At 52.7% G+C, this 25,239-nt stretch overlaps 12 protein-coding genes across 12 annotated transcripts; 5 read left to right on the forward strand and 7 right to left on the reverse strand.

Moving 5' to 3' along the window:
- Window positions 1-310: 310 nt before the first annotated feature.
- On the forward strand, window positions 311-1,175 carry QC761_401490 (uncharacterized protein; the record flags this gene model as incomplete). The annotated part of the gene is made up of 4 exons (XM_062878444.1): window positions 311-676; window positions 736-834; window positions 891-944; window positions 999-1,175. The coding sequence occupies 4 exons, from the start codon at window positions 311-313 to the stop codon at window positions 1,173-1,175; spliced, it is 696 nt and encodes a 231-aa protein (XP_062731879.1).
- Window positions 1,176-1,429: 254 nt separating this feature from the next.
- QC761_401500 (uncharacterized protein) lies at window positions 1,430-3,041 on the reverse strand (the record flags this gene model as incomplete). Its single annotated transcript, XM_062878445.1, has 3 exons — window positions 2,532-3,041; window positions 2,014-2,458; window positions 1,430-1,955 (listed from the first exon to the last, which is right to left on the reverse strand). Exons 1-3 carry the CDS (start codon window positions 2,734-2,736, stop codon window positions 1,430-1,432), a joined length of 1,176 nt encoding a protein of 391 aa, XP_062731880.1. The 5' UTR covers window positions 2,737-3,041.
- A 1,440-nt stretch (window positions 3,042-4,481) lies between these two features.
- Window positions 4,482-6,207, reverse strand: QC761_401510 (uncharacterized protein). The gene is made up of 3 exons (XM_062878446.1): window positions 5,091-6,207; window positions 4,858-5,020; window positions 4,482-4,798 (listed from the first exon to the last, which is right to left on the reverse strand). Exons 1-3 carry the CDS (start codon window positions 5,716-5,718, stop codon window positions 4,636-4,638), a joined length of 954 nt encoding a protein of 317 aa, XP_062731881.1. The 5' UTR covers window positions 5,719-6,207; the 3' UTR covers window positions 4,482-4,635.
- Window positions 6,208-7,245: 1,038 nt separating this feature from the next.
- Window positions 7,246-7,753, reverse strand: QC761_0062310 (uncharacterized protein; the record flags this gene model as incomplete). Its single annotated transcript, XM_062872593.1, has 3 exons — window positions 7,246-7,351; window positions 7,410-7,491; window positions 7,555-7,753. The coding sequence occupies 3 exons, from the start codon at window positions 7,751-7,753 to the stop codon at window positions 7,246-7,248; spliced, it is 387 nt and encodes a 128-aa protein (XP_062731882.1).
- A 345-nt stretch (window positions 7,754-8,098) lies between these two features.
- Window positions 8,099-10,970, reverse strand: QC761_0062320 (uncharacterized protein). The gene is made up of 9 exons (XM_062872594.1): window positions 10,861-10,970; window positions 10,060-10,807; window positions 9,922-9,980; window positions 9,758-9,865; window positions 9,491-9,702; window positions 9,138-9,435; window positions 8,986-9,073; window positions 8,679-8,930; window positions 8,099-8,617 (listed from the first exon to the last, which is right to left on the reverse strand). The coding sequence occupies exons 2-9, from the start codon at window positions 10,688-10,690 to the stop codon at window positions 8,400-8,402; spliced, it is 1,866 nt and encodes a 621-aa protein (XP_062731883.1). The 5' UTR covers window positions 10,691-10,807; window positions 10,861-10,970; the 3' UTR covers window positions 8,099-8,399.
- Window positions 10,971-11,349: 379 nt separating this feature from the next.
- Window positions 11,350-13,098, forward strand: QC761_0062330 (uncharacterized protein; the record flags this gene model as incomplete). Its single annotated transcript, XM_062872595.1, has 2 exons — window positions 11,350-12,015; window positions 12,106-13,098. Exons 1-2 carry the CDS (start codon window positions 11,359-11,361, stop codon window positions 13,096-13,098), a joined length of 1,650 nt encoding a protein of 549 aa, XP_062731884.1. The 5' UTR covers window positions 11,350-11,358.
- Window positions 13,099-13,442: 344 nt separating this feature from the next.
- On the forward strand, window positions 13,443-14,465 carry QC761_401540 (uncharacterized protein; the record flags this gene model as incomplete). Its single annotated transcript, XM_062878447.1, has 1 exon — window positions 13,443-14,465. The coding sequence occupies one exon, from the start codon at window positions 13,443-13,445 to the stop codon at window positions 14,463-14,465; it is 1,023 nt and encodes a 340-aa protein (XP_062731885.1).
- Window positions 14,466-15,539: 1,074 nt separating this feature from the next.
- Window positions 15,540-16,631, forward strand: QC761_401547 (uncharacterized protein; the record flags this gene model as incomplete). Its single annotated transcript, XM_062878448.1, has 2 exons — window positions 15,540-15,816; window positions 15,865-16,631. The coding sequence occupies 2 exons, from the start codon at window positions 15,540-15,542 to the stop codon at window positions 16,629-16,631; spliced, it is 1,044 nt and encodes a 347-aa protein (XP_062731886.1).
- A 312-nt stretch (window positions 16,632-16,943) lies between these two features.
- On the reverse strand, window positions 16,944-19,133 carry QC761_401550 (uncharacterized protein; the record flags this gene model as incomplete). Its single annotated transcript, XM_062878449.1, has 1 exon — window positions 16,944-19,133. The coding sequence occupies one exon, from the start codon at window positions 19,131-19,133 to the stop codon at window positions 16,944-16,946; it is 2,190 nt and encodes a 729-aa protein (XP_062731887.1).
- A 278-nt stretch (window positions 19,134-19,411) lies between these two features.
- QC761_401555 (uncharacterized protein) lies at window positions 19,412-19,873 on the reverse strand (the record flags this gene model as incomplete). The annotated part of the gene is made up of 1 exon (XM_062878450.1): window positions 19,412-19,873. The coding sequence occupies one exon, from the start codon at window positions 19,871-19,873 to the stop codon at window positions 19,412-19,414; it is 462 nt and encodes a 153-aa protein (XP_062731888.1).
- A 492-nt stretch (window positions 19,874-20,365) lies between these two features.
- On the reverse strand, window positions 20,366-21,741 carry QC761_401560 (uncharacterized protein; the record flags this gene model as incomplete). The annotated part of the gene is made up of 1 exon (XM_062878451.1): window positions 20,366-21,741. The coding sequence occupies exon 1, from the start codon at window positions 21,296-21,298 to the stop codon at window positions 20,366-20,368; it is 933 nt and encodes a 310-aa protein (XP_062731889.1). The 5' UTR covers window positions 21,299-21,741.
- QC761_401570 (uncharacterized protein) lies at window positions 21,333-24,795 on the forward strand. The gene is made up of 9 exons (XM_062878452.1): window positions 21,333-21,412; window positions 21,469-22,518; window positions 22,590-22,696; window positions 22,751-22,977; window positions 23,045-23,068; window positions 23,139-23,210; window positions 23,274-23,777; window positions 23,847-24,007; window positions 24,092-24,795. The coding sequence occupies exons 2-9, from the start codon at window positions 22,237-22,239 to the stop codon at window positions 24,527-24,529; spliced, it is 1,815 nt and encodes a 604-aa protein (XP_062731890.1). The 5' UTR covers window positions 21,333-21,412; window positions 21,469-22,236; the 3' UTR covers window positions 24,530-24,795.
- The last annotated feature ends 444 nt before the right edge of the window (window positions 24,796-25,239 follow it).

Genomic DNA, 25,239 nt, shown 5'->3' on the forward strand with positions numbered 1-25,239 from the left:
ACAATTATCCCGGGGTTCTCTGAGCGTATGGAGGACCTCCGTCCTTCCGTGGATCGGAACAGGGAGCATCGCCGGGTGCCAATACCTGCACCTAACTGTATGCAGACTCTAGTCCTTTTCTGACCGAGATATGGCTCGTATGACATGGAGTTTACGGGGAAAGGTAGAACGGGTTGTTCCGTAAGGTAGGTATGCTTGCGAGAATCAAGTTGAATGATAGGTTTCGTCTGATCTATAAAGCAACTGTCAACAGCCCATATGTTTCGAGATTGTGGTCGGTCAATCATTCATCGACAGCAAACCGCCCAAAATGTTCTCCAACGCCGGACAGATCGCTCTCACCCTTCTCGCCGCTGCCCCTACGGCATTGGCCTGCCTGGGCTACACCGGCGGCCTTCCCAAGGCCACTGGGAATGTGGCTCTGACTGCGCCCATCTACGTCAAGGCTGGTCAGGTCTACGACGGTGGCTGGCGCAAGTTTGACAGAAACCCCAGCAGCTGTAATGGCCAGAGTGAAGGTGGTGAGAAGGACACCGCTTTCGTTGTTGAGCGTGGTGGTACTCTCCGCAACGTCATCATCGGTAAGACCGTCGGTGAGGGTGTCTACTGCAAGGGTGGCGGCTGCAACCTCGAGTTCATCTGGTTCGAGGACGTCTGCGAGGATGCCATCTCCATCGTAAGTGGACCGGTCTCCGACCGCCAGATTTCTATGGTCCGATCTAACCCCAATTACAGAAGGACGACCGTCCGGGAGATGTCACCAACATTATTGGTGGTGGTGCCTACCACGCCTCTGACAAGGTGATCCAGCACAACGGCTGCGGCCGTGTCAACGTGAGTGTTCCTCGAAGCACCCCTCATGGAACGTCCAACTCTAACATCCTCGGTAGATCATCAACTTCTATGCCGAGAACTACGGCAAGGTCTATCGCTCGTGCGGAACAGTAGGTTAACCCGATTCGGCATGGTTTGCGAGACGTGTACTAACAGCCTCGCAGTGCCAGAAGTGCGCCCGCGAAGTCTACGTCGAGGGTGTCACCGCCCGCAAGGGTGGCGAGGTTGTCGGCATCACTAAGGCCAACGGTGACAAGGCCACCTTGGTGAATGTCTGCACTGATGCCAAGACCCCGTGTCAGAACTACAGCGGTCCTGGTGCCAAGGACGGCGCTTGCTAGGGGCTGGGCAAAAAAGTATGTCTTTTCCTCGGATTCAACACCAACTCCGAGACTCGAAATAAAACGTTTCCATTCCTGGACTTTTACATCAAAGAGTAAATACCGTGTTTAACATTACTTGATACATGCTGCATGTCCTCGTCATACATACACAAAACCCGTGGTGTACAACCATCGCCCCCCAGCCCCAGGATATCATAACACACGAAAGAAAGAAACAAAAGCCTATTAGACACCTCTCTCCCACTTTCGGTTCAAGAAAACCCCCCATCCCCCTTCCCCCTCCCCCTCTCCCCCTGCCTATCACCCACCAACTCCTCCCCAGACTCCCTCTCCAACCCCATCGCATCAATAGCCTGCATCTCCATATCAAACTCACTCGGCAGCGTCCTCAAGCTCCCATCCCTCCCCTGTCCGCCCCTATCATACAACCTCGTGAACCCCTCCCTCTTCTGCCGGTGCTGACCCGGCACCATCGGCAGCGGCTTCTGCCCTCTGGTGATAGTACTGGTGGTATTCTGCGACGTCCCACTAGCAAGTGGATCAACCTTCAGATTCCTAGCATAGTATTCTTCCCTCGTCGACAAAGCAGGCATATGCGACTTCCTCGTCGGCCCGACACACCCCAGCAGGGGAGCCAAGAAGGGGAGATTCCCGCAGGTGATGCCGACCGACATTTCGAGGTAGGTCCACACGCCGGTTTGGACCTGGGACGAGTTGAAGATGTCCCTGTCGGAGCCGATGAGAGCTATCCAGCGGAAGAAGCTGGCTACGAGGACGCTGGTTTGGTTAGTTTCCTGGGAGTAGTGGTGGTGGAAAGGGAGGGGGAACGACGTACAAAATACCGAGACTAAAGACCCCCACTAAGCCGATTTTTGTCCTCCTCGGCACCCGAAGTTTCATCAACGGCGGGATGGGCATCACGAAAATGATGACGTCCCCTAGCGAGCTGATGATTGCGTTGGGGACACCCATCCTGTGGACTGGGTCTTGGAGGCAGGAGCCGGTTTGGTCCTTGTCCCAGAAGAAGGAAGGGGGTTTGCACTGGAGGGTTGTGCCCAAAACGTTGGCGACTGCCCAGCAGCCTGTGAGGATGGCGACGATCCAGGAGATGCGCCGGAAGGTGGCGCCTTGGAAGATTGTCATGTGGAAGATGATGAAAGAGAGTTTGATGAGGAAGAGGGTTGGGGGTTGGAGTTTCTGGATGATCCAGATCATGAGGAGGAATTCTTTGAAGCGTTCTTTCCCGAGGACAGGGATTGGGACGCCTTGGTTGGGTAGACCTGTTGTTTTTGTTAGTCCCAGAGTGTGATTAAAGGATACCTAATTCAAGTATGTGGAAAGAGGATGTCGTACCGTAGAGCAAACATGCCACTGTTCCATAGCTCAGTATTAGACCACCCGTCATGCACCAGTCTTCCCTTCGTAACTCCTTTATGATCTTTAGCCGCGCGTATATTCTCGCTACATGTGACCCAGTTGATAGGATCAGGCCGATGACCACGGTGGCGAGGATGTACTGTTGTTTTTGCTCCGTGCTGAAGTTGTCCAGTTGGACCATCTTGGCGATCTTGTAGGGCAGTGCTCAAATGTAGCGGTCAAGGATGGGAAGCAAATCCTTTGCCATTCACTGGCATCTCAAACGATTGCTGGGGTGAGGTGGATAAATTGCGTCAGAACCTAAGAGTAGGATCTGTGGAGGATGAATGCGGAGAATTAAGAGGGAAAAGCTTTGACAACAAGAAAGGTTAACCTGGAAGATGAACACTGGGACCCCGGAGTTATCTGTGTCCTGGTACCAACGGGAAGGATTTATGTTTTGCGTGCTTCAGTGCTACACCAAGTGAAGTTGTACGTGCCTCATGGTGGTCAAGAACGGCAGATGTGCCACTGAGATTTCTGGGGCATGACAGGGGAGGGGTCGACGATTACCAGGATCCCGGGGATCCCATTGCAGCAGTAGGGTGTAGGAGGTTGGTTACACAGGACCTGCAAAGAAAAAAGAGGAATCGCGGCCCCTGGTGTACATCAAGCAGCAACGGTGGACCAGATTGGTAGCCAAGTCCTGGTAGGGCCAAGTCAGACCGCAAGGCCAAGAGCCAAACACCACCAACAAGACGATAGTTCTAGTCAGAAAGCTGCTGGTGGTGTGTGGGAAAAGCGTTGCTTTAGTCCCAAGAGACGCAAGGTCAGCAAAGTTAACATGCAGATCTGCATCTTCTTTTCCCAAGCGATGTAATGGTGGCACAAATTAACACTGCCGCCTGTCAGCTTGTGACACCCTGTTGGCGTCTAATTTCTGGTGTAAGGTTGTAGTACTAATCGCCAGAACTACCGGACAGCCGCGATACTTCTGTCTTTTCTGGCTGTTCTTGCTTGAAGGATCTGCCTCAGCTGGGGAGAGATGGTTCTGTGATACACCAAATCATGGAACTTTGTGACATGTTGGGAGATCGAGATGACATTCCCGATGACATGCAGACATGAGTTCATCTCACAGTAGGTAGGCCATCACATTGGAGGTTGATATCACAGGGGCACAAGAACGATAGCACAAGTTGCCAAAGTTCGGGAAGGATTTTACGTAGCGTTCCTCCCCGCCCCCGAGTCACTTGCATATACACAAGTGCTATTCACTTGCGGGTCGACCCTTGAACCCCCCCGAGGCATAGCGTGGGGAGGCACAGTCAGCACCCTCCCACCCGGACTTCACGGATTTCAGCGGACTTGCTACCCTATCCATCAAAGAAAAAGAAGGTTCGGCAGTCTCCCGCCCGAGATACGGCAGAAACAAAAACTTGGGACCGAGACAGATGGGGAGTGGAACAGGTGCCATTCTGCATGTCTGGGCCCCGAAAACTGACGGGATGTCAGTGGATGATGGGTGGGTGGACGAGGCCGCTATTGGTCTGTTCAAGATGCGGTTGGCCCTTAGCAGTCCCGGTTTTGGGACTTGTTTTAACTTCTTAAGGCCATGCCCGCCCCCCTCCCTTCTTTGTGCCTCTTCAAGACTTTGGACTTGGAGTGACACAACAGCGCGGAAGTTATTCCTATATGCTTTGCTGGCCTGAAAGAGGAAATTCGTGAAATCCTCGGTAAGATGTTGTAGCGAAAGAATCGCTGCGTACCTTAGTTGTCTTGGCACGTGATGGTAGCCCCGTTGGTATTACGTGATGGTTAGTACTGCAGAAGCCCCCCACGTGCGCCACAGGCATGCAGACATGCCCAGCCACTGGCCAGGGCCGCCTCGGGCGAGTTGACAAAGTCCCGGCCGGGTACGAAGGGACCGCACCGAGCCGATTCGGGGCCGGGAGGATTAGGGTCCAAGCTGCATGTCATCGCATCCGATCAAATGACTCGGGGCCGGTCAATCTGATAGATTGTGGGCAAGTTCCGATTTCTTATTTGTATGATATTCCTTTTGTTTCTCGTACAATCGTCATTCAGTGATCTTGCCTTCTCAGAGATCTGCAGCCGCCTTAGTATACAAGCCGTTCAACTCTTCCACCTTGTGGTTCTGGAGGAACTCCTTGAATGTCAGCGGCTTGACATCTGGATAGCGCCCATTATCCAGTTTGGTTGGAACATAGGTCTGTCCGTTCATGATATAAGTCTGGTAGTTACTACAACACTGTTAGCTTTCCCACCCATCAAACAACTCGAATGTCTACAAAAAACATACTCAGCCAACCAAGCAAAGATATTTTGCGGCTCTTTCTCGCGCGTGATCTCCATCTTGGTCTGCAACTCCTCCACCGTACCCAAACAATCCAACCTCGGAGCTACTCCATAAACCTCCTCAAACTCGGCCGCAAGCTGCTTCGTACTCTTCCTGTCACCAAGAACTGATCCATCATTAGCCACCTGCTCACACACACACATACACACACAACTGGCTTAGTTGCCATCACTCACAAGTCATAACCCCAACCGCCTCCTCATCCAGCGCCACGTTGGCAGAATACCTAGCAGCATCATCATAACTCAACCCCTCCCAAACCTCCTCCCCAGTCCCCCAATACCTCATCACCACCCCCTCCCCCTCCTCCGGCCTAAAAACCCCGAAATAGTCACTCCAAAGCGTCTCGTAAAAAATTCCAATCAACATATGCACCCCCTTGACCTTCCTCCCGTCCTCCTGGAGAAACTCCTTCACTCTCTTCTGGCAATCTTTCTGAGGGTGCTCCCCATACTGAAGTTTATCATAATCCAGCGTCCAATCCCCCGCGACATACCTTTTCACCCCTTCAGCTTCGCACGCCTCAATGAGGAGTTTCTGCCCCTCGGTCATGAGGCGGGGGTCGCCGAAAAAGCCGCAGATCACCACGTCACATCCCGAGACGAAATGACGTAGGGCGGTGGGGTCGTATGGGTCGCCTTGGGTGATGGTGATGTTTTTGAGGGTTGGGCAGGAGGTGGCTTTGGAGAGGTCGCGGCAGTAACCTTTGATGGTGAGGGTGGGGGAGAGGGCGAGGAGGTGTTGGGTTATTAGGCGGGCGAGGCGGCCGGTTATGCCTGCTATTCCGACTGTGGTGACGGGCATGATGGCGTCGGGGCCGTATGGGATTGATGGCTAGAGTGGAAGGATGAGTCTGAAAAAAGAGGGAGTCAATGTGGGAGAATAAATGGTGCGTTTAAGGAAATAAACGAGGAGTGCTCCGTGGTGATCGGCGAGGTCCGCCTGCTGTTAACGACGCTGGGTTGAGGTTGGCTTCGAGTTTGAACTTGTGCCGATGCTGGTTTATCCGAGTCGGGAAGTTGGAAACAACCTGGATTGGCGTGACAAGTTCACGGTGAGTGGTGAAACTTCGTTACGGTGTTGCGTGGTTGTGATGTTGAGAGAGAGAAATGAGGGGTTGAAGGCCAGGCCGACATGACCCCAGTCCATATCAGGAGAGAAGTTATCGCACCATACCTGTTACTGTTTTTCGCCGGGGTTGTGATTGGAAAGTGGCAATAGCCAAGATGAGAAATCAAGCTTGGAGGTGTCAAAACGTATATGGGGCTGTTGTTGTACGAGGGTGAGTTGCCCGGGTGGCTGGGAAAGGCCGGACGCAGTGGCCCAGGTCCCACTGCCAAGATATTAATTCCTTAACAGCGGGCCCGATTGACTATTTTGACAGGAGGTAGAACCCCGGTCATAAATGGTGGTGCGTGCTGGAAAAGAAGCAATTCAGAGAGACGATGCCAAGAGCCGGCTAACTTACTGCGGGTTACTTTCCGTGGAAACATCCTCACGTCTGAAATCGTAGTTGAGAAGACAAGGTGCCTTCATTGAGTCAAAGTTTTGATGGTATTGGATATAAGCTCTCTCTACAGTTATCTTCCGAACAACTTGAAACATATGGTTGCTCTCAGGGCTCTGGTCCCACCTTTTCCAGGCCCGCGTACACAGGTTGCTCCCAGGGCTTGTATTTTGCACACTTTTCTGTAGTTACTCTCTGCTGGTTAGATTTGTTCATTATCATCACCTTCACCATATTCTGCTTCACCTTTTGGGCCAGTGTCCTACGACCCAGAGAACTAGACCAAGTTACTCGCTGGAATAAAACCAGGCTAGCAGGCAGAACGACAGTCTAAATGACATGGGCCATCTCGTTCCGCTGTAACCTAGAAAGGATCGAAGTTCACGTAATTTGAAGTGGTATCAGACACTCAATATCACATTTGCAGGACCGAAGGAACGACAGTTCATCAATGTTCTTTGAACCCGTAATCTTTTCTGCTAGGCACAAAATCTCTCCAACCTGACAATAGGTATCATCGGTTGAAACAGACAGGGAAGTAAAAAGTCACCGACCGCCAGGCAGGAAACAGGAATAGCGGACATGGCCGGCTTCATGCCCTTCCCATCACCCCCCCTGGGGTCGGCTAAAGAAAGAAAGTAAGAGAGAGAGTGTTGTTGTCCACCATGCTACCCCATTGTCTTCAGATCATCACGCCCAGTAGTTTGGTCATCCTCATTACCCGTTGGCACATATCTTCTTACGGCGCCGCCGCCGCAGCAGCAGCAACGTCAAGAATCTCACCAACTGTGGCTTTGGGCTCGACCGTACCGACGCGACCTTCTCTAACCGCACCTCATGGAGCTGATACGGTCATTGAAGTACCCGTCGCCGTCACCGAGATGGTCGTCCACCTGGTTGTCGTATGAACGACCACTGCAGCTGCCATGTCTGAATGTCTTTTGTTAGAGCTGTAAAAGCAGTGATCGCAAGACGGGGAAGTACTTACTCGAACCACACGCAGCGGAAGAGGCCTCTGTCCTGGTTGATGATCGTGCTAATCCTGTCGTTCCAGGCCGCGGGGACGTTGACTAAGTGATGGGATCAGTATATCAGCACTGCCCTGGCACCCCCAGAAAGTTGGTGTCACTCACAGCATTGAGCGATAGGAGCATTGAACGTGACGCAGGCACCTTGACTCCGGATGTGCTCGCAGGCAAACACCCGGGCACTGAGCTGGCGATCGACAAGCGCGGGTTCAGCCTCGGCCACCGGGACATCAGCAGCGGGAGCAGCGCTGGCGGAGAGAACTCCGACGGCGAGCAGAGTGATGATGTTCTTGAGGTTGAACATTTTGTCTGTGGGCTGGAGGCAAGGTGGTGGTGAAGACAAGAGTCAAGGTTGCGGTGATGGAGGGAATGAAGAGGCTTTGATGGGGCAGGGAGGCCCCTTTTATAAGTTGAATTGGCTCTTTGAACCGGCAACCTTTAGTGTTGCGGTTCTGATCAGCTGAAGACTCTTTGGGCAACCACAACGGGCTTACGACGTTCCGCTGCATCTAAGAACATGGATCTAGATCGCTTAACCTAAAGGGAAATTGCGTTCAGTCCTTGCTTCAGTGGTTATGCTACGTAGTTTCGCATCCCGCGGCAGGCAAAGTCCCACGATGTCAGGCCATACTTCTAGTGCGAGGTGGCCCTCTAAGTCCGAGTCTCTGTGATGCGAGGGCCTTGTGTTGCCAGGGCTTCTCAGCCAAAGGCCTTTAGTTGCGATTCCTCTAAAGTCCGGGGTGTCGACTAGCTCTGACTAAGATGATCATCAACCATTGGTAATTATCTACAGGTGCCTGGTACGACATACCTTGCCGTACCTTGCCTTTGCATTCACTTGAAGTTTCTATAGTGGCAATATGACATGCCACTATGTGCTTATCCCCATTGGTCCAAATTGACATGGGGAGTTCAAGACAAAAAGCTGTCAGGATTCCCTTCCCGGTCTATCAACGAGAAATAAACATCTCATCGAAGCCGATCACTTCCCACTTCTTCGTCTCAGTGTTCAAAGTCAGGTTGGTCCCCGTGGTAGTTCCCCCCTTTGCAAACCCAGCCTCTACCTTTCCGCCAGCTACAGGGCGGGAGAGTTTGTTTTCTCCCGAAAGAACAGTCAAATTCGCCAGGGGTAGTTCCCAAGGATTCCTCGTTGCAACCGTGGGTAAACCTAGCCATCCAACGTCAGCACTTGGCGTTGCCAAAGAGATTCAAAGTTTGGTTGCACAAACCAAAGAAACCAGCCGTAACTTTGTCCTTTTGCACAGACAAGACAAAATATCCCCTGTAGTACCCCTCATGCCACTGAAGCACGTCGGTATCCCTCACTCTATTTCGGGCGTAAGTATTGGCAGCACTGATCGGACCGGCCCGACCACTTGAGCTGACAGCTGTACCAGCGAATTCTACACCCAGGGAGCCTGAACCGGTGGCAGGGTTGTAATCCAACTCGCCTAGCCATGTGACGTCGGCTACCTGATTACCTCCCCTGTCAATATCGGAGCAACGGACGTGGCGGGGATAAACTCACCCAATTACGATGGCTATCACCGGCGAGGAAGACATTGTTGTCGATGTCATTGTCGATGAGAGTTTGCAGAGTGCGGTTACGGTTGGCGGTATATCCCTGTCCAACCGCCATTGTCAGTCAGGCAGGATTGTGATTTCCTTCCTTAAGGAGATATACTCACACCCCAAGTGTCAGTACCAGCTCCGTCCGCACCAGAAAAAATAATTTGGCTGCCTATGATCCTCCACTTGGCACCCCGATCCCTGGACTCTTTCAAAGTACGATAGAACCAGCTCTCCTGTCTTCCACCCATGAGAGACCGAGAGGCCTCATCGCGGATGAGCTCAATGTAGGCGTCGTTCCAGCCGAGGGAAGTGATGCTCCGGTCGTAGTTTCTTGTGTCCAAAATGATGAGATCTGCGAGGTTTCCCAGTTCAAACGACCGCCAGATGCGGAGATTGTCGTCTAGATCTACCTGTCTATCATTTTCAGGTCAGCACATGTAGGGTAAGACATGGCAATACCACTTCTCACCTGATGGGCATCCACTCAAAATACGCCCTGACAGCATTCATCTTTCTCTGGTCGACACTCACCATCCGGCCACCTTGGCGGAACGAAGCCTCGGTGTTGTTGAGCGCACTGAACCCATCTCGGTAGCCATTGTTCGCCACCTCGTGATCATCCCATGTAGGAATCCAGGGGTGATTTGCTGCCAAGAGCTGGAGATCCGGGTCGGTTCGGTACTAATGACTCCTTGTCAGCAACACTCGAGAAACTTGATCTAAACAGGCGCTTTACCTGGCCGTGACGAGTCCGATAGTCACCCAACGTAAAGGTCACGCGCGGGGGATCATGTGCCCTCTCACCGCCACCGGCACTCTCGTAGATGTAATCTCCAAGATGGATCTGGAACCTTCAGCATTTCTCTTCCCGTTCCAAATGCGAGGATCACAAGCACTAACCACATAGTCCAACCCTCCCTTCCTCGCAGCATTCCCATACGCGTTGAAGTACCCGTTTGCTATCGATGGTAGGTACTTAGCCCCCTTTTCACCCCTGAACAGAAAGGTAAACAAAGCTAAAAGAAAACCATCACTCACGAAAGTTGCTGCAACTGAACACGGCCAACTTCACCTCGCTAACATTGTCATTTTTATCCGGCGTCGTCTTTGTCTTGCCAATCCTACTCTTCTTGTCCGACCCACAAATGGTGAACTGGTAGTTGTACTCAGTAAACGGGCTCAAACCCCCAGCCTCGACTTTCATGGTGAAGTCAATGTCGCTCGTGGTGTACGCCCTGCCGCTGGCAACCACAGTCTCATTCCCTTGACGCTTCCACCTGGTGGCATTGGAGGATGTGGCAGGCCAAACAGCCCAATCGACACAGATGGGATTGGGATCAGCTATGATGTATCGCTCTGTCTCGTGAGAGTAGAGCGGGACGTTGCCTTCGACCGTGATGTTGCCGAGATCGGACGCTAAAGACGGAGCGACGCGGGTCCAGAGGATGACACTTGTTGGGTAGGGGTCTCCAGAGGCTATACCGTGGGTGAAGTTCAGATCATCGGGAGAGTACGGGACCGAGTCGCGCTTGAGGGTGCGACGCTGGACGGTGGGGAGGTCGATTCCGAGGTTGGAGTGACGGGTAGAGGGACTGTGGTAGTTGAGGTTGGTCGAGAGTTCAACGGCGGTCGCTACGGCCGCAAGAGCGGAGAGAATGACGACTTTCATGATCGAAATGACGACTGATTGATCTCCGACTTGCTCGGTCTGGAAAGGGCAAAGACGAAAGCCGTGATGAATCCATGCTGGTAAGAAACATGTTTCCTTTTAACGACCCTGGGAACCATAGGAGAATGGTAGCCATCGTGTGCTGGTACGTCATTGTCAGGAACACGCACTCTCAGAAATGTAGTTTATTGGCCGGGTAATTCTATCTCGGTATGCAAGAGATCTTGCAACCCGTCCTGCGTCGATGGTGAAATGTTGACAAACTCAGGAGTGATCATCTCCGGGCCTCAGTTCCTGTCCGTGATACCATCGACACTTTTCCAGTTATTGCGCCCACGTGCTGGCCAGCAGCGAATTCATTGCTGCCCACGCCGATCACCAAACCTGTACAAATTTCACCTCTGATGGAGACATGCCAGGGGAGCTACACCACCTTCCAATCCGAGAACCAGGTCGAGTGGGGGACGAAGAGGGGCAGATCCGATGCATGGATGGGGCACGTGTTTTTGCCAATTACCATCCAAGGGGCAGCATCGGCCTTGTGCTGGCCGCTCACCTTGGCTTCACCGATATTGCCCCGAGGTGAGCGTTATTGCAGAAGAAATCCACTACGTGTAACCTCAAGGTGAAACAAGCCCTAAAGCTCCCAGCTTATCTTTGGGGGTGTCATGGCCCAATCATGTTGTCTTCCTCGGACTGTTTGGTGCTTGGCGGGGGACAATGTGAACCTGAACCAACAGCTTCCCAGTGTCCAGACCCAACTCCCAAGTCTTGCAAGTCCTCGCAAATTCTTTTCTGGTCGTCCCCAAACTCAACCAACGATGATGATGGCACTTCGACATGCCCTTACTTGGCTGCCACCCAGCTTCCCCGTTGTCGCGGCGATAGCTGCCATCGTCCTCGCCGTCTTCATCAACACGCTTGCGACACCAAGAAGAGCAGACCCGCGGGAACCACCTCTTCTGAAACCCACCATCCCGTTCATCGGACACATCATCGGGTTGATCCAACACCAGGCAGATTACCACCGAATTCTACATCGCAAATCCAAGCAGCCAATCGTCACACTTCCTATGCTCACAGGAAAGCTGTACGCCATCTTTGACCCCTCCTTGATCTCAGCCGGCCTCAAGAACAAGCACCTCTCAACGAAACCCCAGGTCAGAGCTGCCGTCGCGCCGTTGATAAAAGCCAGCAAAGGCACCGTCGACCTCATGATGAGCGAGCAGGGCGACGTGCTTCAAGACCGCATAATGCTGCACGCCATCCCGACTAGTTTCTCTGGGGAGCTGCAGCAAAGTTTTATCGAGGCCGCCTTGCAAGAAGTATCCCGGCAATTCACCTCCTTCTCCAAGTCCAACCAACAACAAAACATCCCCAGTGTTTGGCTTTGGATCAGGGACATTGTCGCAAAGGCCACGACACCACCGGTGTATGGCAAGCACCAGGACCCTTTCTCCCAGGACCCGAGCCTGCTGCAATCTTTCTGGGACTACAACGAGTCCATCATGGTGCTGATGATGGACATCCTGCCGTCCTTCATCGCCAAGAAAGCCCACCTCGGGCGTATAAAGCTAGCCCAAGCCTTGACTCCTTACTACTCTTCCCAGGCAGAACAGCACCCTGCCGCCTCTGCCCTTGTTCGTCTTCGTGCGCAGGAAATGCGCAACGCCGGTCTCCCAGTGGAGGACATCGCCAAGATTGAAAGCCTCCTCCCTCTCGCAGCAATGACCAACACCGTCCCGACTCTGTTCTGGTTCTTTAGCCATGTCTTCACACGGCCGGCTCTCGTCGAGCAACTCAGGAAAGAAGTAGAAGACAACTTGCTCACCAGAGACGGCCCCAAAGCAAAACTGGCCGTCTCGTCAGCTGTGCTCGAAGAGAAAACACCTTTCCTGTGGAGCTGCTACAGAGAAACCCTCCGTCTCACCGTCCACCAAATCGCCACGAGGACGGCGATGCAAGACACGACTATCACGTCCCCTAAGACGGGACAAACATATTTTCTCGCAAAGGGAACCGTGGTTCAAATGTCGATTGGGGCATCTCACTTTCTTCCGGAATACTGGGGGGAGAAGTACCTAGATTTCAAGCCTGATCGGTTTTTGGGGTTAACGAAGGAAGAGGAGAGGGCGCTCAAGGTGGCTCATCAGCCGTTTGGCGGTGGATTGCATCTCTGTCCGGGGAGGCATTTTGCCTTGGCGGAGATGATGGCTGTCATGACGACATTGCTGGTTGGGTTTGAGGTTGGGGGTCTGGATGGGGAAGGGGAGTGGAGGGAGCCTGGGAGGGGGACGGCGAGTATTGTTGATGCGGCTACCAGGCCAAAGGATTATGGGGCGGGTTTTGGGGCGAAGGTTCGGAGGAGGGAGGGGTGGGAGGATGTTGTCTGGGAGTATAAGTTTTAAGTTAGGGAGGTTGCTCCCCAGGTAGGTTGACTATGGAGGCGGTGAAAGATGCGTGCCCGTTGTGGCCAATTCAGAGTTTTCGACACTCATTGGGCTCTTATTATTTACTTTGTTGAGTGGCCATCTTGGCGAGCAAGTCGTCGTGGAAACAAGCTTCGAGCCATTTGAGCCACGAATCCTCGCCAGGAGCAAGTGGGTCTTTGAGACAGACTTTTTACATGGGTGCGCTTTGCTATAAATAGAAACCTTTTCACTTACACCTTTTTTTTCTCTTCTTTTTTCACACCACATTTCACACACCACATTTCATAGCACCGACACCGTTTCGGTATACCTCAAAAACAATGGCTGAAACATTTCCTCGCTTCCCTCGGCTACCCTATGAGCTTCGGCATATGATCTGGGAATTCGCCATCCGACCGGCCGCACCTGGAGCGCACATTTTCACCATCTCCGACAGCACAAACACAATCTCGGATGATTCTCGAGAAAATGAAGGTCATGTTTTAGTCTGCCAGCCGCGTTGCGATCAGACTCGGGGTGGAAAAGCCGACGGACAACTCAACAACCCGTCCACCTACATTGCCGACAGCGGACTATGGACGGCGTGCAGGGAGTCCAGGAATGTCATGGAACGAAAGTTGCTACAGCGCGAGGATCGTCCGATCTTGTTTTGGGGCGACTCGAGTGATGGGCCGCCGCCTGTTAACCCTGAATGCTGGACGAATCGGCAGATCGCCCTCTTCCCCACACGAGATCTCATCATCCTCCAGTCTCAAATTTTCACTCCTTTTCGATGGACGGTGATGCCTGGGTCTCTTGACTGGGACAAGCCCACCTACCGCCAGTCACAGCTACCGTCGTGCGCTTTCTGGTCAGCAATGAAGAACGTGACAAGCCAAGCAGCACGACACATTGCCGTGGAGTACAATCCCGCCTGGGACTCCATGTCACTTCACTGGGGAGAAGTCACCCGGTTTGTGGACCTACTCTTAGGCCCGTCACACGCCGAACTGGATTCCGGGCCGACAAATGTGTGGTTCATCGACTACCGCCTCAAGAGAAGAAACCGCGTTCCGACCGAGAAACAACTTCGAACCGAGAGTGAAAGGGAGGAGCCGAGAGTGTATTATGGGAATGGCTGTCGCTACGTGGAGGTGTCTGAGGAGGATTCAGGGGAATCTGGAGATGGAGAGTGGAATGACGCCTTTGGGGCAGACCGCTGGCACCCTTTTAACAACAAGCCCATGTTCTCTAGGAATGGAGTGCGTGGCTGCGTCAAAAGAGTAAAGGCGTTGCTTTACAAGGATGAGGAGTATGTTGACCGAGTCAACATTGGTATTTTGGCTTGTGAATCCTTGCGATGAGTACATAAATTAATGCGGGTAGGCGTTTGGAGGGCACAGATTTACAGCGGTTTCAAAAGATAGATGTTGATTTTCGATAGAAAAAAAATTAGAATTCTCTTTGTCTTACTATATGCCCGGTGATATGGGTGTAGCGCTTTGGCGTTTCATTCGTCGAGACTGACGTTTATCTGCGGTCTCCTATCATATCGAACGCATCTATCCCGCAGTGAAATACCACCTAGCGCTCTAAGCGCGGAAAGCATTCTGAATACTGCCTCTCTGAATGCCTTGTTTTGCCTTGGCCGCGCGACCCCGAAGTTCGCAGATCTTGGAGCAAATCTGCCGATTCTCCTGTAAAGAATCTATCAACTTGTCTATCTGTGATATATCACTGCTTCCCTAGAGGTTGACAGCACAGAGAGGCACATGCCAGCGTCTGCTTAATTTTTCCAACGCCATGACTGAAGTTGTAGAACTAGTGGTTGCCGCAAATTCTCTTGCAAAGACTTGTTCGACTGTTAGGAAACTTGTGGAGCCGATGGTTGAAATAGGCCGAGAGACCCCCGAGACGGTAGAAAGGGAGATCAGAAACTACGGCCTTATGTTGACGACATGTTTCACGGCTGTTGAATGTGCGCAAAACTCTCTCGAGGCGCGCTGGCCAAAGGAACAGTCTTCTTGTGCGCCCGCCATGAAGTACTTGAGGAAAAACAATTCCCTGCGCGACATCAGACGTCTCACTCGAGCGATAAGACACAAGATTGATGATCTTGCGGACAAGACCTCACAACTCCCAAGCAGTCTGCAGCTGATGGTGAATTTCAGATGGCATCTCCTCAAGCCGAATTTCACTGCCCTCTTGCCATTCATGGAAACCCTCAAGTCAGACCTGATATTAGCTCAGACTATCTTGAAGCTGGAGTCCCTCTTTGCAAGAGTGGAAACCGGAAAGGAAGAATATGCACGGGCACCGAGGGGTGAAATGATGTTCATTGAGGAAGAAATGTATGTTCCTCCCAACCATCTATTTCTCACTGCCGGGCCGGTTCCTAACGAAAAGGATATCCAACAGCAGAGGAATAAAAAGGTCATATGGCTCAGTTGGTTTCCATGATCCATGAACCTCAAGAACATCCTGATATTACCGATGCGAGGAAGAGGCGGAGTGTCAGCCAGAATCAAGTCCTGGCGTTTTTAGCAGATTCCATGATTGCAAAGGGCATAGTACCAGAGTCCCCGCCATCAAGAGACTACAGAATTCCAAAGCAACCAGTTCTAGATCCCAGGCGCCAGTCAGGGCACCGCGCCGACAATACTTATAACCACATCCCGCATCGATACGGAGACATGGAGGTATCGCCACCCTCATCAAAGCCAGCAACACCGCCTTCATCGGATCCATCGACTCCACCGTCATCAGCGCCAACAACACCGCCCTCGTCCGAGCCGCCAACACCGAGCTCAACCAGCTCCCAAATAATATCACCCCGGAGAAAAGACCCATATCAGCCCAGCTCCTCAAGATCCCGTACCGAATCTCCAGAAACCTTATCGAGAGAAGAAGCTTGTTCCATCCCTGCGAATCCGCCTCCTCCGCCCAAAAGAATTCCCTCAGCAGCACGACCATTACGGAAGGACAACATATCTAGCATACAAAACGACCCAGCTTCTCTAATAGACGTGAAATCCAGCGTTTTACGGCAAGTGGAAGACAAGCGAAAGACGGTGGCAGAGAAAGGGAAAGGCGAGATAACAACATCCAGCTCAAAGTCCACCCCAACAAAGCTCAGGTTACAATTCGAACTGGAATCACAACACACCCAAATCCTCACCTCCCGCCACCGCGCCAACAAGCCTGTGTATGGCCACATTGGTAGCCAGACTGAGAAATACCTCCAGGATGCACACCTCCACTCAGATAGAAAGATCAACATCATCTCGGTGGACCTGGCAGAACAACGGGGGTGGCGACCAGACAGCAGTCAGAAGAGAAAACCGCTGTATACCGCGTATGGAGAGGATGCGACGGTAGACGTGGTAGGCGCAGTTGAGATTGCAATTGTAATTCCCGCGAGGGTGGAACTTCGGAAGGAGTTTGATTTTCAATTGTGCGAAAGGGGTCATGGAGTTTTTTTACCTGATTTTGAGGGTGGAAGTACAGGAGTGGTTGATGCGCTGGGGTGAGGAGCAAGCTAAGGCACGGGCATGATATCGAACGGGGCCGGGCATAAAGAAGGTGGGAGCAGCAACAAGTTGGAAGGAGAGAAGACTCAGAAGATGAGGAAGGTGGGTGGTGATAATGTTGGTAAGGGGCACGTGAGAGGTCCGAAGGCCGGAAACGCATCAGGTCGGCAAAGAAAATAGCTAGGATGGGTTGAAATGAAGAAACGATGCCGGTTATAGGGAAGGAAAAGGACGGATCGGAAGTGGGTGCACTTGGGGTTAGGAGTCAGGGGAGATTCAGAGGTAACAAAACAACTACGTTGTCTAGCAAAATTAAACTATATCCACCACTGTCTTGACCGCCTCTCCGAATAACACTTCCCTCGCGGCAAATACCAACCCTATTCTAGTATATTCCTCAACACCATCCGTGGTGATGCCCGTGGCTCGCAGTGCCAATGCTGCTGTCGTGACGCGTTGAGTGCCGACCAACTTCAAGTCTTCGTCGCCCGACGTGTCTTCGTCCGCAAACGCAGCCAACAAACAGTGAAAGTGTTTGTATGGGAAAATGTATCTTTCACCGTCTGCATGGCGGTCGACCAGACTGTCGAGATGTATCCGAAGCTTGTGCTCTTCGCCCGAGCTACTTGTCCTGAAAAATTCAAAAATATGGCCCCGATTAGAGGGAGTTGTCTCCATTTCAACCACATTTACACGGGCTAACATTCCGTTGACCCGGAGCTTTCCATAGCTCACGCCTCCCATCGGATCGGGCCCGGTATGTTCAACCTCGATGTCCATGATTTCAAGTGGAAACGTCCACTCTGTACATATCTTACGTGGGCCCTCGTCATCATACACAATAAAGCCAGGCTGATGGCTTTGGGCAAAGCGAACTTGCAGGTGGTCATCCCGAAGGCAAGCCCAGGACCAGGAGGGGGCAATATATCTGTCTCTTTGGTGTGAACGATGGGAGTATCTGAGAGTACGGCCGACACGCCAAACGCTGTACCATGCAATGGCGCGCTGGATAGTGCCCTCCCATAACCCAGCATAGTACTTGGGTTGCTGTAAACAAAGGTTCGCCTTGGGACCTTCAGCACACATGGCCCTGACTTTCTTTGCCATGCCAGATAGTGCTGGAAGCCGGTCGGAAGGAAAGGTGAACTGGCAACCAGAGTAAAAAACAGCCAAATCGTACCAGGAGTTGTGGAGCCGCTGTTTGGCTGAGTGCTCTGATAGCCAACGCTGGCTGAGGAGTACTTCACCCGAAAGACGTGGCCATTCAATGCGGCTGCTCAACTTTTCTGTTTGAAATTCACTGGCGCTGAGCTCGGCACACTCCCAGAAAACGGCATGTACTGTGAAGTGAAGAATTCTCGGTGACATGGCGCGTTCCTGCATGGCCCACCCACGCGATGTCAAGGGCCCCTGACTGATGCACGAGATCCACCTGGGGAGCGATGGTTCAATCACCAATGGCTCCGGCTGACCGGTTTGGGTGTGACGCTGTATTGTGTAGGTGTTTGCCGGGTAGTCGAGGCTCGGTCTGTCCAAGAACAAGCCCTCGTCTGATGACAATGAGCCCGTGGCGGCCAGCGTGCACAAGGAGCCGGTGTAATACCGGCCAAAGTTGGCACATTCCAACGCCCAATCTGCTTTATGAGTATGGTCGTCTGAGGCGTCGTTGCTTTGCTGAATTATACAGAGAGCATCAACCCATAGGTAACGTACCAGACCCATTTTCTTTGTAAAGATGATGGCGTCTTGGATGGTCTTGGGGAGGCTTGCCATATCGATCCCTTGCTGCATGGTCTCGAGATTACTTGGAGTCAGTTTTGTCCCGGCTGCTACTCCACTACCCCAACTGTAACTCAACGTAAAGTATTCCGCTTGGATCGGAGTGCCGTTCTGGACTACCAGTCGAGGCTTTGGGGCCCCTGGTTTACCTCCCACATCGATCACCCGGGTAGGTAGTATTGGCACAGCACGGTGACCGGACTGATCCAAGGTAGCCAGCATAGAGCAGCGCATGTGACGGTTCAAGCAGTTCGAGATCCAATCACGCGCTATAGCAGCCACGGCTTCCAGCCCCTCATCGTTCTGAAGCGAGTGTATAATGCCGTTTCCCGTATCATCAATCTCCCTTTCAGGCTCCAGACGGAGATCGTCCACACCGTCATCGGATTTTTCTTCTGGCCTGCGGTACAAAGTAGCCTCTACCGTGTAACCAAGTTCATCTTGGGCCGGTGAGTATACCCAGATCGTGTATTCATTAAACTCGACATGAATCGGCGCAGAGAGAGAGCGAAAGTCTTGAAAGCGTTTGGTGGTCGTGAATGCGTCATGCACAAGCTTTTGTCGGATAAGTCTGCACAGTGGGCATCCGGCCGCGCAAGAGTCTTCGAGTTTGAGGAAGCTTTCAGCTACCACGGCGTAGTCCTCGGGCTCAGTGCTAGGCTCGGTGGCCAAACGATGGACAAGGCCCTTACAGGCAGTGCAAAGAGATGGGTCTGAGGACATTTTTGACAGCACACATCCCGCGGGTGAGTGGGACTCGAGAGATATTCCACACACAGGTATATATGCGCTTCCACTTTATTATTGCCTGGAGTATTGACCAAAACGCAACAGCGACCACCGCCTGACCAACTGCATAGATATCACGCGCAGCTGCCGGCATCTGGCATTGCTTGGCGGTAGGTTGCCAACCAACCAACATGTTATTTCCGAACCCCACCTCACAAAGAAGCCTTGACAACAACCTCACCAGTTTCAGCCACCAACAACTCGGCCTCGCTTTACTTCCCACCCTCAGGCGCCCCCCCAGTGGCAGCAAACACCTTCCCCATAAAACCCAACATCCCCGCGCTATCAACAAAAGAATCAAACACCCTCACCAACTTGGCGTCCTCGGTCAAGGTCAGCTTGTGCACATACTGGTTCTTGTACGGCTCGGTGACACCGGGCACGGCCGCGGTGCCGTTGCTGTTGAGGTAGACCACCGCCTTGAGCTGGGTCTCGTCAACCACAGTATCGACGAGCTCAGCGTGGTAAGTCGCGAAGAGAGGGAAGGCCTGGGCCTGGAAGGCGGCGTACCCTTCTGCGTCTTTGTCACCCTGGGGAGGGAGCGAGGCAGGATGGAAGTGTGCGGTGAAGTCGGGGGAGGCGAGGGACTTGATGGCCTGGGCGTCACGGTCGTTATGAGCCTTTACCCAGGCTTTGGCTGTGGTGATGATTTGCTCGCGGAGGGGGGATGACATTTTGGGTGGTGGGTGAGCTTGAGGGATGTCACTTGGGTTGTGAGTGTTGGTATGCTGATATGGTATGTGTAGGTATATGTGTATGATGTGTTTATGTGTATGATGTGTTTATGTGTAGCGTGAAGAGGTGTGTGGGAGGGAGCTACCGGTGGTGGCCAGGAGTCTTAAATAGGTAAGCGTGGGGCAGTGTGGTGCAAGGACAGCGGGGTTGGGCGGCTGGGGGGTATGAGCATCTCTCACTGTGCGGGCGGTTACTTCTTGCCCATCGGTGTGTTGTACAGCATGCAGCTGCTCTGGCCGTTGCGACGTTCCTGTGGCCGGTGTCCCACTTCTCTTTGGGGGCCGCAGTGGAGAAGGACGGGGTGAAAGCAAAGCCAGCAAAGACTGCAGGAATTTGGTTTTGGGAGAAAACTTAGAGTCGAAGTAGCTGATATTGATTTGTGGTTTGATCATATCATCATGTTGATCTATCATTACCTACGTGCCCGCCTCCTAGCCGCTATAGGCGAGCTTGACCAGCTCCTCTTGCTTCTCCAAAAATCCCTTGAAGCTAGTCAGGTCGGCCATGGACCTTAACTCATCAAGGTCAATGTTATCGGCCATGTGACGCAAAGACTTTTCAGCAACGGTAAAACACAGGGACTCCTTCTGCTCCTCAATCTCATCATCTGACATGTAATACGGCGTGTAAGACCGCTTTGTTTTGTCCCCTAGCTGGGTCAACGCGTCCTCCACCGTGAGCACGTCGCCCGCAACACCCAAGACTCGGCCATGATACTTTTCGTCTTGCCCAAACACTGTGACGGCAATCTTGGCAATATCTTCGGGGAGGACAAGGGCAAGTGGTGTCTCCGATGTCATGGTGCTTCGCCAAACACCCGATGCCCGGAATCCTGGACTGAAATAGTCGACCTGAGGGGCGAGGAAATTGGTCATGAAGATGGCTGGACGAAGTATCGTCCACTTCCAGGGAGAGTCTTCGGTGACTGCTCGCTCGCCGACCCTCTTTGCCGTCATGACCTTGTCGAAGAATGTGCTGTGCTGCGCCTTGTCCCCCTCCTGGTGAGAGAAGACACCGACCGATGTACATATGACAACCTGCTTGATGCTGCCGACGGACTGAGCAGCGCGCACAATATTGACGGCATGGACCTGCTCCAGGCCTGGATCCTCAACGTGTGTGGCTGTGCAGACAAACAACTTGTCGATGCCAGACATGGCATCCACCAAAGAGGGAATATCGTCCCAGCTGCCTGGAAGAAGTTGCACACCAAGGGCTGCCAGAGCCTTTGCTCCAGGAGAATCGGGATCGCGAACTGTGGATTTGACGTCCCATCCATGCTGTTCTCGCAGCAGTTTTGCCACAGCACCTCCAATATTGCCGGTGACGCCGGTAACAAAAACGGAATGTGTCTGTGATGCCATGGTGCAGCTTGTAAAGGGTAGGTATGCGTTGTGTCTAGAACAAGAGTGCCTGAGGTATTGTGTTCTGTTTTTCCACTGACTACAACATATAGCGGGTTGGTTGCATTCAATACCGTAGGTAAGCTTCCAGGTTAATCGATATGCGGTTAGGGGGGACACGAACTACCGAGGAGGGGCCTAGACTCTATCGCATGATGGTTGGCTTAGCAGGGTGCCCCGTTGGCGCATCCCAGCCTTACCAGACAAAGGCCATCGCTCTGAAACACACACACCCCTCACCCAAGTACCTTTCCAGGCGATTTTGTACCCTGATAGAAACGCCGTCGGTAGATAGAGTGGGTGGCGCGGTTCAGCACGGTTACCTTGCATTCTTGCTGGTAAGCACCATGCATGGGTAGCGGTCGCTGTAATCGACCACGATGACAACCGATCCAGCAAATACATCGAGAATCGACTGTGCCACTCAGTCGAACAACGCTGAATGAGATTTGAACCGGTCAAGAGAATATCACAGTGAGGAAAATGCACGTATTTACTGAACCGGCTCTGCGCTTTCTTCCCGACCTTCCGTATGGGGACGGCGTTGGGTGGTAATATGCGAGTTTCACTTTTCGGATGCTGGCTGACTCTCGGCTTCACGCGTTGGGGGGGCGCAGACCGGTAGAATGCGCCACATATCATGCATTCTGACAACTCACCAGCACATTAAGCGCCAGTCAATAGTTTCCAATCAACCACAACCGCAGCTGGTTCCAAGAGGTTCTATCGTAGGGCTTTCAGTCCGAATCTTGGGCAAGCCCCTCCCCCCTTTCTCCCCTCCCCCCTTTCTCCCTCCTGTTCCTCTTTCACCCTTTGTCATCGGTTGTTTCCCGCATCTTGCAAACAAAACGCCACAAACGCCAAATGCGAACTAGGTTGGAAGTAGCAGCCCCGTCATCATGGAGAAGCAGCATGTCATGGTGGGCCCTGAGTATTCCGCCGAGCCACATACCGACCCGTCACTTGGCGACAAGTCCCCAGACACGACGACAGTTGATGTCGCCAATGGGACTTTGGCCAACAATGGCTCCAAGCCACCTTCTTTGGCCGACGAAAACAATCACAACACACCATGGGATGAGAAAAGTCAGTATCTAACAGGCCTCAAGCTTGTTATGGTGGTTTGTTGTATGTGTTTGGCGTGTTTTCTCATGTTGATCGATACAATGGTGGTTAGCACCGTAAGTAAACAACCCCCTTTTTATCACTACTCCACTCTGTGGTCTCCAGGACAGCGGAAATAGCTTTTCAGAAACTTACCGGCAGCCACCTACCTATGCAGGCTATACCTCGCATAACAGATGAGTTCAACTCGCTCGCAGACATTGGCTGGTATGCGACGGCGTACCAGTTCGGGAGGTATGTCCCTCTTCAACTATGGACCTGACCTGCTTTGGCTAAGCAAGCTCACAGCGCAGCTCCACAGCCTCTGTCAGGCAAAGTGTTTGCACACTTCAACAACAGATTCTCGTTCCTTGCCTTTTTTCTCATCTTTGAGCTTGGATCGGCCCTCTGTGGTGCAGCGGTGTCTTCGACCATGTTGATTGTTGGCCGCGCAATCGCTGGTGTAGGGGCTGCCGGGATCATCAATGGTGCACTGATCATCATCTCTTGTTCCGTTCCCATGGAAAAACGCCCTGGTACGTTGGTCCGTTGGGCGGGAGAGAGGGATTGTTTACTAACACCATGTTCTTACCACGTATACAGGCCTCATTGGAATTGTCATGGGATGTACGAGAGCAATCACCCATTCCACCCACATGCGAGTTACCTGAGTACCCTAGTCTAATCTTGTCCACAGTCAACCAACTTGGTCTGGTAATTGGACCTCTCATTGGGGGAGCGCTCACCTCTTACTCCACATGGCGATGGTGTCAGTAACAAGCCAACACACAACCTCTCTCGGCACAGGCTGCTAACAAGGGCCTACTGACAGGTTTCTACATCAACCTACCCATCGGCGCCCTGGTTGTTCTCGCGCTGTTCCTCTTCCCCGTTCCCGAACAGAGTGCCAAACCCCCAGCCATGAAGGTGCTTGTCAAGCTTCACAAATATCTCGACCTGGTAGGCTTCTGTCTGTTTGCACCAGCAGTCCTGCAGTTGATATTGGCACTCAGCTTCGGCGGGGTGACATATCCCTGGAACTCCTCCCAAGTGATCGGGCTCTTCTGTGGCGCGGCGGCAACGTTTCTTGTCTGGCTGTTGTGGAACCGACACAAAGGACCTGACGCGTTACTGCCCCCCGCCATGCTGGCACGCACAGCAGTTTGGACTTCGGGTTTGTACCAGGCCTTTTTGATGGCGGCAGTGTACGGGGCCATATTTTTTCTGCCCATATACTTTCAGGCCATCAACAACGCCTCGCCTCTCCTGAGCGGGGTGTACCTCTTGCCGACCATCTTGCCGCAGCTGCTCATGGCGGCGTCTTCGGGAGCGTTGAGTAAGTAACCATTGCCTTGGCCTGGCTCCCCATGATCTGGTGTGCGCTGACCTTTTCTCCGCGGTTCAGTCATGGCTATCGGGTACGTGATACCTCTGGCCACAATGTCCACAGTCTTGCTTTCCGTAGCCAGTGGACTGTACTCTCTTCTCAGGCCAGGCAGCCCGACAGGCTGGTGGGTCGGCTTTCAAGTGCTGGCTGGTGTTGGGTCGGGTCTGGGACTGCAAGTGGTTCGTCATCACCCCTCCCCGCAGCTTTGAGTTTGCCTCGCTGATCTCTTGCTAACTGCGTCGATGTGTTGCAATGGAATCCAGGCCATCATCGCGATCCAAGCCGTCGTGACCGGGGAGGAACTCTCCTCGGCGATGGCCTTCATCGTCTTCACCCAATCGCTGGGCCCGGCCATCGTGCTCACGCTCTGTCAACTGATCTTCTACTCGAGTCTACGGGTGGAAATCCCCAGGGAGGCGCCCGACGCCGACACGGAAGCGGTCATTGCCGCAGGTGCCACCGGGTTCCGCGCGATAGTACCGCCTGACGTTCTTCCGGGTGTGCTTGAGGCATATGCGAACAGTATTAACAAAGTATTCTACTTGGTTGCCGCCATAGCAGCTTCTTGCGGCTTGGTTCTGTGGGGAATGGGGTGGAAAGATCTACGGAAGAAGCCGGACGATGATGGTGAGACTGCCGATAAGGAAATGGGAGCTCCTGAGGGCCGGGTTTCAGGGGTTGACAATAAAGGTGTTGAATAGAGAGGTAAGGTAATCAGAGAGCCATCAGGATCGCGCCCAACTTCTGCTTCGCACATTCTTTCTCTATTGTTTAGCACCTTGTCCAGGTAGCTAGGTGGCTAGGTAGCTATATCGTTTGATCGGCCAGTAGAGAGTACCTACCTTTGATTGGTCATGTTGACGGGAACGATATACCGAGGTAGGTATCCATAACTCTAAGTAATGGTATGGTGGTGTCCATTGATGCTCCGCATATTGCGCTGAACGGCATCACAAGGGCGGGATATCTTTTGGTACTTGAGGCAAGATAATGCGGCGTTGAGCGCCCTCTCCGTGCCGTGTAGGAGATAAGGGGAACTTACGACGCGGACAATTGTCTCGTTTTGGCAAGTAGTAGTGAAAGGATCGTGTTGCTATTCCCAGATATACCTACGCATTCAGTATTGAGGTGACTGAAGATGCGTTTAACTCCGGACAGGGCCGTTGGCAATGGCCAACATGGAGAGTGCGGCCTGTGCATTTAAGAGTGCCCAAGGTAGGTAGCATTCCACGATGCGTACAACACATACACATTAGGCAACCCCGCATCATCACCCACGGGGGTAGCATCCTCACAGTGGTGGGAGGGAGCGCGGGTGCCACGCCTCGGCTCTTCTTTCGGCGGCGTGCCACACAGCTGGAACACTATAGGGCCCAGATCCGCACATGGATCGAAAGACGTTTTGGATGGC

The sequence above is a fragment of the Podospora bellae-mahoneyi genome, chromosome 4, assembly GCF_035222275.1.
Source record: "Podospora bellae-mahoneyi strain CBS 112042 chromosome 4, whole genome shotgun sequence".
In the NCBI taxonomy this organism is placed as follows: domain Eukaryota; kingdom Fungi; phylum Ascomycota; class Sordariomycetes; order Sordariales; family Podosporaceae; genus Podospora; species Podospora bellae-mahoneyi.

What these genes read in the sequence shown, in the direction of transcription:
- QC761_401510 (XM_062878446.1), bottom strand. Translation starts at nt 5,718, where the DNA reads ATGCCCGTCACCACAGTCGGAATAGCAGGCATAACCGGCCGCCTCGCC. An exon ending in GGCGGTTGGGGTTATGACTT is followed by an intron (nt 5,021 to 5,090) that starts GTGAGTGATGGC and finishes ATGATGGATCAG; the next exon opens with TTCTTGGTGACAGGAAGAGT. An exon ending in ATCTTTGCTTGGTTGGCTGA is followed by an intron (nt 4,799 to 4,857) that starts GTATGTTTTTTG and finishes ACAGTGTTGTAG; the next exon opens with TAACTACCAGACTTATATCA.
- QC761_0062320 (XM_062872594.1), bottom strand. Translation starts at nt 10,690, where the DNA reads ATGAAAGTCGTCATTCTCTCCGCTCTTGCGGCCGTAGCGACCGCCGTT. An exon ending in GTTCAGTTGCAGCAACTTTC is followed by an intron (nt 9,981 to 10,059) that starts GTGAGTGATGGT and finishes TACCATCGATAG; the next exon opens with CAAACGGGTACTTCAACGCG. An exon ending in AGTTACGGCTGGTTTCTTTG is followed by an intron (nt 8,618 to 8,678) that starts GTTTGTGCAACC and finishes TTGGATGGCTAG; the next exon opens with GTTTACCCACGGTTGCAACG.
- QC761_401570 (XM_062878452.1), top strand. Translation starts at nt 22,237, where the DNA reads ATGGAGAAGCAGCATGTCATGGTGGGCCCTGAGTATTCCGCCGAGCCA. An exon ending in GGCGTCTTCGGGAGCGTTGA is followed by an intron (nt 23,778 to 23,846) that starts GTAAGTAACCAT and finishes TCCGCGGTTCAG; the next exon opens with TCATGGCTATCGGGTACGTG. An exon ending in CGGGTCTGGGACTGCAAGTG is followed by an intron (nt 24,008 to 24,091) that starts GTTCGTCATCAC and finishes AATGGAATCCAG; the next exon opens with GCCATCATCGCGATCCAAGC.